At 47.9% G+C, this 13,116-nt stretch overlaps 1 protein-coding gene across 1 annotated transcript in view; it reads right to left on the reverse strand.

Moving 5' to 3' along the window:
• Positions 1-266: 266 nt before the first annotated feature.
• LOC101942105 (sodium- and chloride-dependent GABA transporter 1-like) overlaps positions 267-13,116 on the reverse strand; it is a 34,786-nt gene continuing 21,936 nt past the window's right edge. Inside the window, exons 10-14 of the mRNA XM_065582153.1 lie at positions 8,034-8,165; positions 7,055-7,157; positions 5,800-5,900; positions 4,452-4,619; positions 267-1,388 (exon numbers count right to left, since the gene is read on the reverse strand). Of these exons, the coding sequence (XP_065438225.1) occupies positions 1,284-1,388; positions 4,452-4,619; positions 5,800-5,900; positions 7,055-7,157; positions 8,034-8,165 (609 nt within the window). The 3' untranslated portion in view covers positions 267-1,283. The remainder of the gene's footprint in view (positions 1,389-4,451; positions 4,620-5,799; positions 5,901-7,054; positions 7,158-8,033; positions 8,166-13,116) is intronic.

Genomic DNA, 13,116 nt, shown 5'->3' on the forward strand with positions numbered 1-13,116 from the left:
CATCTAAGAGAGGTTGTGTCAGATAGCAAGATCCTGCTGTCTCCAGAGTGTGGGGAGCAGCTATCAATGACTTCTTTCCTCTAAACGTACCTCTGGGGATACTCCGAGGTTTTCCAGGGGATACATCAACTCATCTCGATATTTGCCTAGTTTTACAACGTGCTAAATAAATAGCACTAGTGAAGTCAGTACAAACTAAAATTTCATACAGACAATTACTTGTTTATACTGTTCTATATACTATACACAGAAATGCAAGTACAATATTTATATTCCAATTGATTTATTTTGTAATTATATGGTAAAAATGAGAACGTAAGCCATTTTTCAGTAATAGTGTGCTGTGGGGAAACCCGGACGTATGGTAACCCTAAGTTCACCCCAATAAACATCAAATTGTTTGCACCTTTGGACTTATTGTTGCTCTCTGTTCATGCGAAAAGGACCAGGGAAGTAAGAGGGTGAAGGAATAAGCCCCCTGACAACTCCCTTGATACCATGATGGCGTTTTAGGGAGTAGATAGTGGATATGGCACATACGTGGTGTCCTATGATGCTGTAACACCATGCCAGGGTGTGTTGGAATGGAGCATGTCCACATTATAAAGGATGTCTCCTCCACCAGTACAAGAGAATCTTATATCTATGGCTCTGTATAAACGACTGCTAATAATAATGGTGTGTTTGTGGCTGAAGGACAGCAGCTCCAACAGCACAGCAGCCCTCCAGATTGCTGAGGGGTATCCAGTAGCCACCAATATTCTGTAGTCCTGGTTGGTGCATCCATTGTACAGCATTTAGGACTATTTATTCATTAAAGGTGCTTTATGCTATATTAATTGATAATCATCTGGAATTTGAATCCGTAGCCAAAATACAGCTGGTTTTATGCTGTGACACCCTCGCTGTTCATTAGAGGGTGCATGGTGGACTTTAGTATAGAAGAGGGGCTGAAGAACACAATGAAAAAGGAGACGTTATTTTACTATAGAAAATACCACCTCTGGTCAGCAGGAAACTAGGGCCTGGGACATTCCTTTCTGTGGTATGGATTAGGATCATAAATTACAAAGACAGTCACTGCACATTGTCCTTATGGAATTTAAAACAGTCTTGAACAGCTGGGCTAGGGGGCAGTGCCATGAAAGGGCTCCTCCGTTAGATCCTTCCCACGCTGACTGAAACCACCAGTGAAGCTGGGGACACACAAGCAGCGCCAGAGGAGGTCAAAGGGCAGTGGCGGGAGCAGCTACAGAGCAGGATGAAGAGGTTCTGCCCTCTGCCTAGACAGCAGCATCGGAGACTCTCCCATTCAGTGAGGTCTTCGGTTTTAGTCCATTGTTCTGAACATTCACCTCTTGCGTGGGCTGAGTCATCTGCTGAAAACGCTGTCCAGGAACAAAGAAAGATTACAGGAAGGACACAAGTACCCAGGGGAAAACGAGGAGACCCTTTCACCACCACCACCTCCACACGTGGCATGTGGCTGAAGCTGCAGGTCATAACCCTTCTTTCCAAATTGAAGAGACATCCCTAGTTACAGCAAGAGAGCTACCAAGGGGATAGTGAACACTGAAGGTGATTAGGACAATTGCTCCAGATACCATACACCTCCATTTGGCAATGTAATCACTTCCCTTTTGCTCTTCTATTATACACAGTTCTCTCTTCTGAACAACAGAGATCACCATTACAAAGTAAGCCAATAGTTACCGCACAGTTGTAGCAGCACCTAGACGCTAAAACTAGTCAAAAACATTTTTTAAATGACCAAAAATGTCAAGGTTCTTCCCATTTCACAAGGATTTAAAACGGACCCACTTTTCATTTTCTATTCCATTTTTCATGAAGTTCTCATTAAAAATGTTGTCCAATGGTTACAGAACACCAAGGAATTTACAGATTATGGCTCTGATCCTGCATGGCTCTTTATGCCAGCATGAGTTCCCATTTATATCAACCTGACAGGATCAAAGTCTAAATGAAACTGAGGTCCACTGGTAGAGCTGTGTCCGGAAGACAGCCAGGGAGATGGAATGTGGGAGAGAACAGTCCCTCAGGCGGGGGGACACTCATTGTCTGAGCAGTATGGGTTGAAGCCTAGGGTTGAATGGACATGGACGCTAAATTCCAGGAGGGGAAGTGGTGCTTTAAATTATGGAACATGAAGCAGAGGGGAAAGGGGCCTGAAGTGAATGGACATCACTGACCTGGAGAAGAGCCCCTTTAGGAGAGGGAAGAGCCCCTGTACTCAGACATATCTGAAGTGTTTCTTGCTGGGTGAAGCCCCTGAAATGTTTAGTGAGGCTCTCCTGCCATTCATGTGCTTTTTTCTTATATTCATGCTCAGTAGGATTAAAGTGGTTTATAATCTTTCCTGTCTGTCAAAACCCCTTTATTCTGCATTGACATCTAATTTCCCTCCAGCCTCAGCTCTGTTACAAGCTAATCCTCTCTCTCTCTCTCTCACACACACACTTTCTCTCTCTCTCTCTCCCTACTGCCACCTGCTAGTGCAATGGATCATTGAGGCCGGGGGCCTGGGTGTGTGTGTTGGCTGCCTCTGAAAAAAGTGACATTCCACTGAACTGGCAGAATGGTCAGTGCACTCGGGGATATCGAGTCTGATAGAGTGAGCAAAGGGAGGGGAAGGTAAATAGAAGCCAATCACGCTGTTGTTATTTCTAATTCCCATTGACTGATACTGTCAGTATGCACCAGATGCTGAGAGAGCTCCTGGAGCAACAGAATATAACCGCACTCCATGGGCCTGCAAGACAGGGATTCAGTGGAAACGTGGATAATCACGTGGACACCAGGTGGGATCTCAGGTTACAGATGGATTCAGAGGCACAACTACAAGGATTCAGCTCACTTAGGGGCATACTGCGATATCCTTAATCACTTGGTATAGTACAAGTCGCCCTCCTGAAGTCAGTGGAAGTACTTGAGGGTTTTGATGCTACTCAGTGTGAGTCAGGACATCACAATCTGGCCCTCCCAGCCTGCTCCTGCTCCCAGTGAAGTCAGGAGAATACTGTCCCCAGCTTCAATGGGAATAGAATTGGAACCAAACACAGGGAGGAACTGATGCCCCAATTAGGAGACAAGAAGGGATTTCCTCCCATGGCACATTACCAGTGAGTGGCGGGGAGGGGTGGTGAGTGTTCATACCATCCTATGGAGCTCTGAGCAAGGATCATCTGTAAGGATCAGAGATGGGTCTGAGTGGAGATTGTTCGCTTTGATTTCTCAACATGATTCTCAGCCTATTGCTATCAGTAGAGAGAAGAGTAATGCCCTGTGAAAGCCTTTGACTGAATCTCTTCTTCTGGCCCAAAAGAAAATGACATTATGGTGGGGTCTATATTGGTGCAGCGCTGAGGCCTCTCTCTGTCTTTCTTTCATTTTTAAAGTGAATTGAATGCCGGAGAAAGATAGGAGACTGACAGCCCTTTTTATCCATGAGACAGCCAGTTCCAGTGCAAACCTCCCTCACCAATAGACCTTGGCTCTGAGCTACTTCAGGCTTCATGCTCATTCAGAACACGGCATCTTTGCTGAGATTGCCTGTTAGTGACATTCATAGCTACAACCGGGCAGGAATTGGAATTTCCACCTTTTCAAACATTTGCTTTCATTCCAAATCGGAACAAAAAAGAATTTAGGCATTTCCCATGAAACAAGATGTATGAAAAGGTTTCGTTCCAGGACAGTCAAAAACCATTTCCTTTTGATTTTGACTTTTTTTGAAAAAAAAACAACCAAACATTTTTATAATATAAAATACATTTCAAAATGAAAAAATCAAAATGTTCCATTTCCGAAATGGTCCAGACAGAATGTTCTGATCTTCACAAAACGCATCATTTCAATTTCTTTTTTCAAAACGAAATTTTGTCAGAATCAACATGTCCCCTTGGAAAGTTGTGTTTCTGACAGAACAGCATTTTCCAATGGGAAAATATTCTGTTGGAAGATTTTCAAACATCTCTCTATGTAACAGTGCTGTGCTGATGTGGACAGCAGTCTGCTAGGAATGGGACCAAGAGTCCCTTGACTTGTTTCACATAAGACACCAAACAGGAATGAGAAGGTAACAATTTTTGGTCACTACAGACCTGTGAGGGATTGTAGCCAAGAGGTAAAGGCACATATCTCCTTACCCCAATCCCCTAAGGCATTAATTTGCTTCAATGAGGAAGGGCTTTCTATTGGCTTATATGGAATGTGTCATGCAGGACGTAGTAGAAAGCATAAGGAGCAGCTCAGAAGAGCGCAGAGGGTATTGGGGGATGAGGAGGGAGTATTTGGGAAGTCCTGGTTTACAAAGACCACAGGAGTCAATACAATGACACAGGGGCTGCATGAAGTTTATAGTGGGTTGCTGGTGCAAAATTCCCTCTGGACAGATAATTGAGCAGAGGCAGAAGTTGGAAAGTTGCTTTTACCTGCCTGATGGTCCCCTTGGAGGTGAAGAAGTAGTACAGCATATAGCCCGGAATCAGCACCATGGAAGACAGAGCCATGAGCCAGCCGATGCCCTGTCCCCATGGGGGATAGACATATTTCCCCAGAGTCAGAGGGATCATTTCAACCACACTGAAGAAGAAAACACCCTGAAGGAACAGGATCAGCAGTCACAGCATAGTATGGCACAAGCAGAAATATTCACTGACTTTGTCCTTTTGAGAGTTCCCTAAATTCTCACTATGAGTTATAGTCAATAATCACGCATCATTCCCAACAGCCCTCCCTCCCCCGCAGCCAGAGCGCCCGCACCATTCCCAACAGCTCCCCCCTGAGCCAGAGCTCCCGCACCGTTCCCAACAGCTCCCCCCCGAGCCAGAGCTCCCACACCATTCCCAACAGCTCCTCCCGCAAGCCAGGGCTCCCACACCATTCCCAACAGCTCCCCATCCCCCAAGCCAGGACTCCTGCACCATTCCCAAGAGCTGCCCCCAAGAGCCAGGGCTCCTAGACCAGTCCCAACAGCTACTCCCACAGCCAGGGTTCCTGCACCAACTGCACCTTTCTCTCTAATCTTCTCATTCCACCAGAGACTGTTTCTACCCCATTTCCTACAGCAATTCTGGCTGAGACAGGCTGAGAATGCATGGTAATGTTTTCCCCATGGTCAGTGCTCCTAAAGGCCCCTGCCCAAGCCAGGGCACTTACATCCCTCCCTACTTCAGCTTCTGCTGCACACCACACTCCCAAACCATTTCCTAAACAGCTTCCTCTTAGCTGATTCTCAGGAGCTAAGAACTTCCCACACCCAGCATTCCCGCGGCAATCCCAATAGCACCTCCTGCTGGGAGAGGAAGGGCTGGAGGGGGGAGCGGAGGAGCTGAGAGCTCATCAGTGCCAATTCTATTATATCTGAAAGTGCCTCCTGCTGAGAGAGGCTTGAGAGGGGCTGAGGCTGGAGCTAGAGTGTCTGAAAGTTTTCTCCACAGCCAACAATGATTTTTAAAGTCATAAATCACCAGTTCAGCTTCTGAAATATCAAACACAGGAGCGACATATTACTAACTGCATGTTCTAGGCCAAGCTCCCCCCTCTCTTCTGAGAGTCAGTTGCAGGGATTCAAGTGGGAGAATAAAAGAGGCTCCGCATATTTCTTTTCCTGCCAGTCGCTTTGACTCTTCTTAGGACCAACTTGAGGTTAATGTCAGATCTGGATTTGGATCAGAGTTACCTAGATTAAAAATTTAGTGTTTCCCCCACTCACAGAACGATCCCAGTGAGGTGGCCCTTCTAGATCAACCTCCCCAAAGAGAGTTGCTTTGTTCTCACCACACAAACGAGGGGAGTGAAGAAGGCCCAGCAGAGCTTCCACCAGCTGCAAGGTTGGTAGCCAATCATCTCTTCAATGTTCATGTAAAATCTGTTCACACCTACAGTGAGAAATGTGTTTTAGCAGCAGCAATGATATCTCAGCACCATTCTCATCACCTCTGTCCAGTGACCCAACACAGAACAGGAGAAGGAGGACATGTGGGATCAGAGAGGAGAGCAGACATTTAAGGTGAGTGTGGAGAAGTGTAACGCTCACTCCCCAGATAAAATGTAGAGGCCATTGACACAAACACTGGACTGGGATCTGAACAGGTACCTAGATAATTTTATGACCGCTAAAAACATCTACAGCTTCCCAAGCTAAGACAGTGATAGTAATCAACTAACAAAGGTCTAGATCGTAAGCTAGACTAGGTTATAGATTGACCTTGGAGGGGTCAAGAAGGAATTCCCCAATACCCCAGCACTGCACAATTGGATGGGCAAGTTACTGAAGAGGGGGGACTTTGGTCTCCCTCTGAAGCATCAGAATTGGACACTGCCAGGATACCAGGGCAGATGGCTCAGCAGTCAGATTTGGCCTAACAAATTCTATATTCATATCTAGGGCCAGCTCCAGGCACCAGCCCTCCAAGCATGTACTTGGGGCGGCACCTGGAGGGGGGCGGCGCTCACCCAGGGAGAGCGGGGCCGCGGTCGGGCTTGCTGCCCTCCCCTGGCGCTCCGGCTGGCTGGGGAGAGCAGGGCCGCAGCCGCACTCGCCGCCCTCCTCCCGGCGCTCTGGCCGGCCGGGGAGAGCGGGGCCGCGGCCGGGCTCGCCGCCTTCCCCGGGTGCTCCGGCCAGCCGGGGAGAGCGGGGCCGCTCTCCCCGGTGCTCCAGCCGGCTGGGGAGAGCGGGGCCGCAGCCAGGCTCGGTGCCCTCCCCTGCCGCGCTCCCCGCCGGGGGGCGGCGGGAGGCTTTTTTGCCTGGGGCGGCAAAAAAGCCGGAGCCAGCCCTGTTCATATCATACCCTCGAGAAATCTAGAGGCCTGTGCATATTTCCATTTGTGAATGTGTGCTCAGCTGAGTGGCTGTCTGAGGAAGCAAGATGAGTGTCTCCCGGGGTTTTTCAAAAGGTTTCAGCTTTGGCCCAACACTGTAGTCAATTGTCAATCTCCGACTGACTTCAATGGCTAGTGTTGAGGGCTTTTGAAAATGGCATCTTCTATGCCTGTAGATAAGCAGCAAAGGAACAAGGTGAGTTGCTCTTACCATAACACCAGGAAATTGAGATGGTCTCAAAGAAGACGAGGAAGAGAAGACACATGCCGCTGGCTGAATAATAATCAAACAGCTTGAAGACATAAATGCCACCCTGAGGACACAAAGCCAAGGGGAGGGGGCCTGGTTACGGAGTACAGCCTGGGTGGGGAGCTGAGGATTAATATCATCAATACTTTTATCTAATCATTTTGCCTTTGTATGTTAATTTCCTTGGCCCATGGAAGCCAACAAAGATGCATCATTTTGTTATAATCTAATTCCTGCCATTTTAACAGACGTACTCTGGAATGTGGTCAAGGAGTGAGTGTTCAGGCCTGGCTCAGGGTGGGGAGAGAAGCAGGACTCTCGCGTGGCTGCCTTCCCCCTCTAGTGTGAGGTGAAGCCACTTTGTAAAATGAATCCATTCTGTCCCTCCTGCTGCACATCAGATGTCTCTGCAGATGTTCCATGTTCTGTGACTCATCCAGCATGAAGTCACAAAGTGGGAAAGCCAAACACTGGCCTCCATGTCACTGATCCGGGTCCCGAAGTCCGCACACAGAGCCTGGGCCTCACTGCCATACACCCAGTATACAGATCTCTGCATTAGGTCACTCACTAGTAAACATGGAGCCTGGGCCTTAGTGTCACTGCCTCGGAGCCTCACCAGACCTGCTCTCTTTTGGTTTATCTCAATCTTCTGCGTAGAGAATGTGTCACCCCACAGGGCATACATAGGCCCATCCGGGAAGCAACAGGAGTCCCAGCTAGACTGACTACAAGGCTGATGGTAACTTACTGAGATTTAATGTGGAGACTGCAGTTTGCTGGACAGATGACTGTGCTGGGCAAATCCCAGACCAGCAGTGGCCCTAGTGCCTTTCACGGACAATGGCCCTTCCCCCAGGCTTCTTCTGCTGCTGTTATACAAGGAGGTGGATGGAAGAGCACCAGGAACAGGCGCTGGAGTGAGCACAGGGAGAGGTACCTGGGTGATGTTGGAGAATCCGACAATGTAGGAGATAAGACAGACCACAGCAATGAAGAGCTTCTTCCTGGCCCTGAGGAGATAGGGATACTCATCTATCAGGGCTGTGACAAACCCCTCCATGGTGCAGAACTGCAGGAGGAAAGACACACACACAAATACATCACCACCCTCTGCATTCCCTTGAAACACTCCTCCTCGTCCTTCCCTCACCCCCCGGGGTAGTGCCACCTCCCTCCTCTCTGGAGAACGCACCACCTCTCAGCCTGGATTTGTGTCACTTCTTCTATCTCTGTGTCCAACCGACCACTGCTTCCCTGCTGCCTGTAGGTGGTGAATGACCTCAACCTACACCTCATTTCCTGTAAGTGCTCCAGCATGTAGTGACGGTGCTGAAGGGCCACCACGCTGAAGCCTGGTGTGTGTGTGTGTCAAAATCCGTTCCTTCCACTTGACTGCAGGAGTTACCACAGGTAGCTGGATGATGATTGGTGTTGTGGAGAAGGAAAGGGGCTTGTGTGGAAGTGAAGGGGAGGCTGGCTGAGAGGGAGGACTGGATATGCCAAGTCATGGGGAGAAGGTAGTGGGAAATAGAGAAGGGCATGGATATGGGAGACCATCAAGTGGTGAAAGATATGGGTGTGGAAAGCTATGGGCAAGAGGGTAAACGGCAAGGGAACTGGAAGTTACTTCAGATTAAGAGTGGTGTATGGGAGGAGAGGGAAGTGGGCACAGGAAGTCACTGGAGCAGATGTGCCTGGGGAAGTCCTAGGGGAGTTGTGTGAGGAGTAGTGGAGGGGGAGAGGAAGGCTGAAGCAGTAAATACCAACAGGATACAAACTTCTCCATGTCCTAACTAGACCACATGGAACACACAGGAAGAGATGGTGAAATTGTGCAATGCTCCTAGTACAATCCCCACGTAACATGGTATCTTGTTTCATGATGATTACTGACACATAGTGGATCTAAATGCCAGAGCAGAAGCATGGTCTAGTGGCTTATGCACCTGGCTGGGAACTAGGCGGCCTCAAGGTCTAATCCTGACACTGATGTGCCATGTGACCTTGGACAAGTCATTAAGGCTAAAGATTTCAAACCTGGATGCCTAAAGTTAGACACCCAAATAGAACATTTAGGCACCTAAATAAAAATGGCCTGATTTATAGCTGTGCTGAGCTCCTGCGGTTCTCACTGACGTCAGCTGGAGTTGCGAGTGCTCCGTACCTCTGAAGAGCAGGCCATTGCCGTGTTTCCTCTTTCACATTGCTTAGGCTGCTGGTGTGCTGAGTCCACTGCCTATCGTGCTGGCCAATAGTGTCTCATTGTTTCCTTGTCCTCACCCCTCCCCTCCCATTGGTCTGTCTGTCTCCAGCTGTTATCTCTTGCTGTATGCTCAGAGTATAAGATCTTTGGGGCAGGGACAGTCTTTTGTTTTGTGTTTGTGCAGCACCTAGCACAATGGCAGTCTGAGGTCTGTGATTGGGGCTCCCAGGCGCTAGCATAATACAAATAATAAATAATAATTGTTATTACTCTGTGTACTCACTTCCTTCTTTCTCTTTACAGTGGCTTTGGTGTGTTTTCTGAAATGTTTCCCTTTCCTCAGTATATTGTTGTCTCTTTTCATTATTCCTGTTGCTTTTCGATTATTGGCGTCTGCCCCCCCCCCATCCCAAACCTGAGTTGGTGATCCTGTTATTTCCTGTTTCTTATTTCCATTCCTGATTCTCCCCCACTCTTTTCCCCCCTCCCCCTTGTCGGGGTCTGGTCACTCCATCAATGGTGGGGCAGGAGACTCCGTAGAATATTGAGTCACTGACAGGCTGGCACCCACATCAATTAGCAGACAAGACAGTTTTCCCACAGCCCAAAGGGCATTCAGCCCCCATCACAGGATACAAAGAACTCGCACTGCTTCCGGGAGAGCTCCTTGTATCATGCAGGAGAAGACGACGGCCCAAAGGGAGTTTAACTGCAGAAAAACAGCTGTGCAGCAGATAGGCTTGTGAGTGGGTGTTTCTGCTCTGCAGGACTCTGATTCCATCAGCAAGAAATGCTCATGAATAACCTGTAAGAGATGGCATCACATGGGACACACGCAGGCTTGGAATCACAAGGTGCCACTAACTCCCCTGGTGGAGCAAATGCCTGACCTGGAAACTGGTAGTTAAAAGGAATCATTAGCATATTATGCAAGAGGGTCTAGATGCAAGAGAACTAAACCCACGAGTGAAAACGGGTGCGTGTGTCTGGGCATATCAATGTATGCCACTGCAGCTGTGAATAAGAATTTGCGATGTCCCTCATGGCGTAGTAAATACACAAAGGATTCTTTACTGATGCTACTGGACACAGACAGACCCTGTTATTCCCCTTGACTCTCCAGCAACCTGTGCTGCCTAGTGTCACCAGAAGCCCAGGTGTTCTCCTTAAGCCCAGGTGTGACCAGGCTGAGTCCCGACTCTGTCCTCCCCAGAGCACACAGACCCGGAGTTAGGCCCTGATTCAGCAAAGTGCTTAAACACATTCTTCACTTTAAGCACATGCTTAAGGGTTTTGTTGAACCGGGATGGACTTAAGCGCATGTTGAAAGTTAAACATGTGCCTAAGTGCTTCACTGAAATGGGTCCTGAGGCACAATTTTTAAAGGTATTTAGGTGTTGCGCTGCTTAGCATTGCAATGCCTAGCTCATTTAGGAGTCTAAATCCCCTTGAGAGTCGATAGGATTTAGGGTTATAAGTGCCTAAACCCCTTAGGAAATGAGATTTAGGCTCCTAAATCAGTTAGGTGTTCAACACTGAGCTCAGCAACATCTTACTGACCAAAGCACCCCCCCCCCCCATGGGATTTGGTTTTATTGGTAGCTGATAAACATGACCAGAACATAAACCTCAACCTTAGCTTCCCTCCCAAGCTTGGGTGTCCCTCCAGGACCAACTCTGCCCTCTCTCCAGGGAACCACTCCCACCTCCCTTCTAGCGCCAGTGCAATAACGAGCTGCACCTGCTACAATGAGCCAGCAGAACTTCAGCTGCCTTCTGAAGGGTTCTAGCACCTGTTAAGGGTGTGGTTTGACACAAGAGCCTTACCACCTTGCTGCACCGGGCCTGGACTAAGCAGTCATGGACTGGGCTGCTGACCGTCCTGTAGAATATGTTCCTCTGCACAACCAAGGCTTTCTGAGAACATGTGGGGCCTAATTGTCAAAAATGGCGGCCTGAAGTACTTGTGCAATTGCACATTTGCATTTGTGTGCTCAGTTATCGCAACACATGCAAATCAGGAGCCTGTGTGTACTAATGACTAGCCAGGCACCTAACCTACCTATTTGCATGCACAGTTGTTACTGCATGAGCAAATGTAGGCATATTTTTTGCATGCAGAAGCCGGCATCGTGGGTTCTACGCTGTATGTGTAAATCATACACTGAATGAGGAAATCTCCAGTACGCAGATAGAAACCCTCAACATCTATTTATCTGTTTTTCTAAATGCTTGTTTTGCTTTTGATGCCTCATGCACCCCCTCCCCCAGGCACTGACAGCCCCCTAAGAGCTCCAGGCCTGTGAGACTGACAGTCATATGGGACTCTAAGACTTTCAGGTGATATTTGAGAAGAAAAGGCATCAATAATTCCACACAGTGTTTAGGAGATTTATTGTCATGTATCGAACTATTTACGAGAGCCGAGTGAATGATCCATAGAGAATAGTTCTGTCAGTGAACTTAGCTACTTTGGGAACATTTACTATTTATTTGAGATTGTTTGCCAAATAATATCTGCAGTAAGTCCTGGTCTGAGCTGTTCGGTGGGAGCATTCAGCATGTGAAACTCCAGCTGGGTTGATTAGATTTGATTGGACATTAGGTGTGACAGTTGGGGAATATGTCTGCGTCCATTTATGAATTTCATGTGGTTTTATGAACGCTATCTGTAATTGCAACCAGTTTGTTATTATAGATCAGATCATCCATTTTGCAGCATTTTGAAGTGGAGAGGTTATGTAGGAGTGAGGGGAGGGAGGGAGGAAGGAAGATGTGACAGAGCAATCAAGGGCCATCAACACTGAGCAAATTTCCCCTGCTCAAACAATAGGGTTTCTGTCAGCAGGGCCTTTGGCTTTGAATGGACTCTCTTCACAGAAATCTGTCTGTGGAGAGGAGGAGCTGGAATCCTACCCCTCCCTCATCTAATCCAATCTTTTTGACAAGGTAGTTGCTTTCTAAGCCAAGGAAGCCATTTCATCACCAGATACAGAAGGCAAGCTGGAGTGAGTGGAGGAAGGAAGGACTCTACCTCCCCGAAGGCCTTGAACCAAACCCAGAACTCACAAACAAAACTCTCTTGTGCTTTTTAAGAGTAAGGGGTGTGTGTTTATGTTTAAGAAATCCCTTTACTAAGCCTGTGTTTCCTTGTTTTACCTACACATTGCCCTGAAGGGGTTAACTAGAAACCAGAGCTCCCACCACCAGGTGGGCTCTACAAGGAACTTATCTAAGTCTTGCTCTACACTTAAAATTTTGATCAACATAGCTACAGTGCTCAGGAGTGTAAAAAATCCACACCTCTGAGCACCATAGCTAAGTCGACCTAACCTCCGATGTAGACGCAACAAGGTTGACAGAAGAATTCTTTTATCAACCTAGCTACTGCTGCTCGGGGAGGTGGATTACCTACAGCAACAGAAAAACCCCTTCCATCTCTGCAGGAAGCATCTGCTCTATGGCTATTCTGTCACTACCTGGACCCAGGGACTAGGAAGCATGTAGGATTCAGCAATCAGATCCCATCACAACAGGCTGGTGTCCCTCCAGAGAGTGGGACTAGACCAGGCCACGGCACAAGTTTTCCTATAAGGTGTGGGCTTTCTCCTGCACTGCCCCATACGCACAGAATGCCCTCCTGGAATTAACTGGGAAGGGCACTATCATCTTCCCCTTCCAAACCCACTGCTTCTGTGAGCCTTTCAAGGAATCAGCCAGTGTCTGGTGATTTGGATGTGTCACTCAGGAATAGCTGATATTTCCTTTGATAAAGTAAGCTAACTTGCCTGTGTCTGTCCTATACCCTGTACAATAG

This window comes from Chrysemys picta, chromosome 1 (genome assembly GCF_011386835.1).
Source record: "Chrysemys picta bellii isolate R12L10 chromosome 1, ASM1138683v2, whole genome shotgun sequence".
In the NCBI taxonomy this organism is placed as follows: domain Eukaryota; kingdom Metazoa; phylum Chordata; order Testudines; family Emydidae; genus Chrysemys; species Chrysemys picta.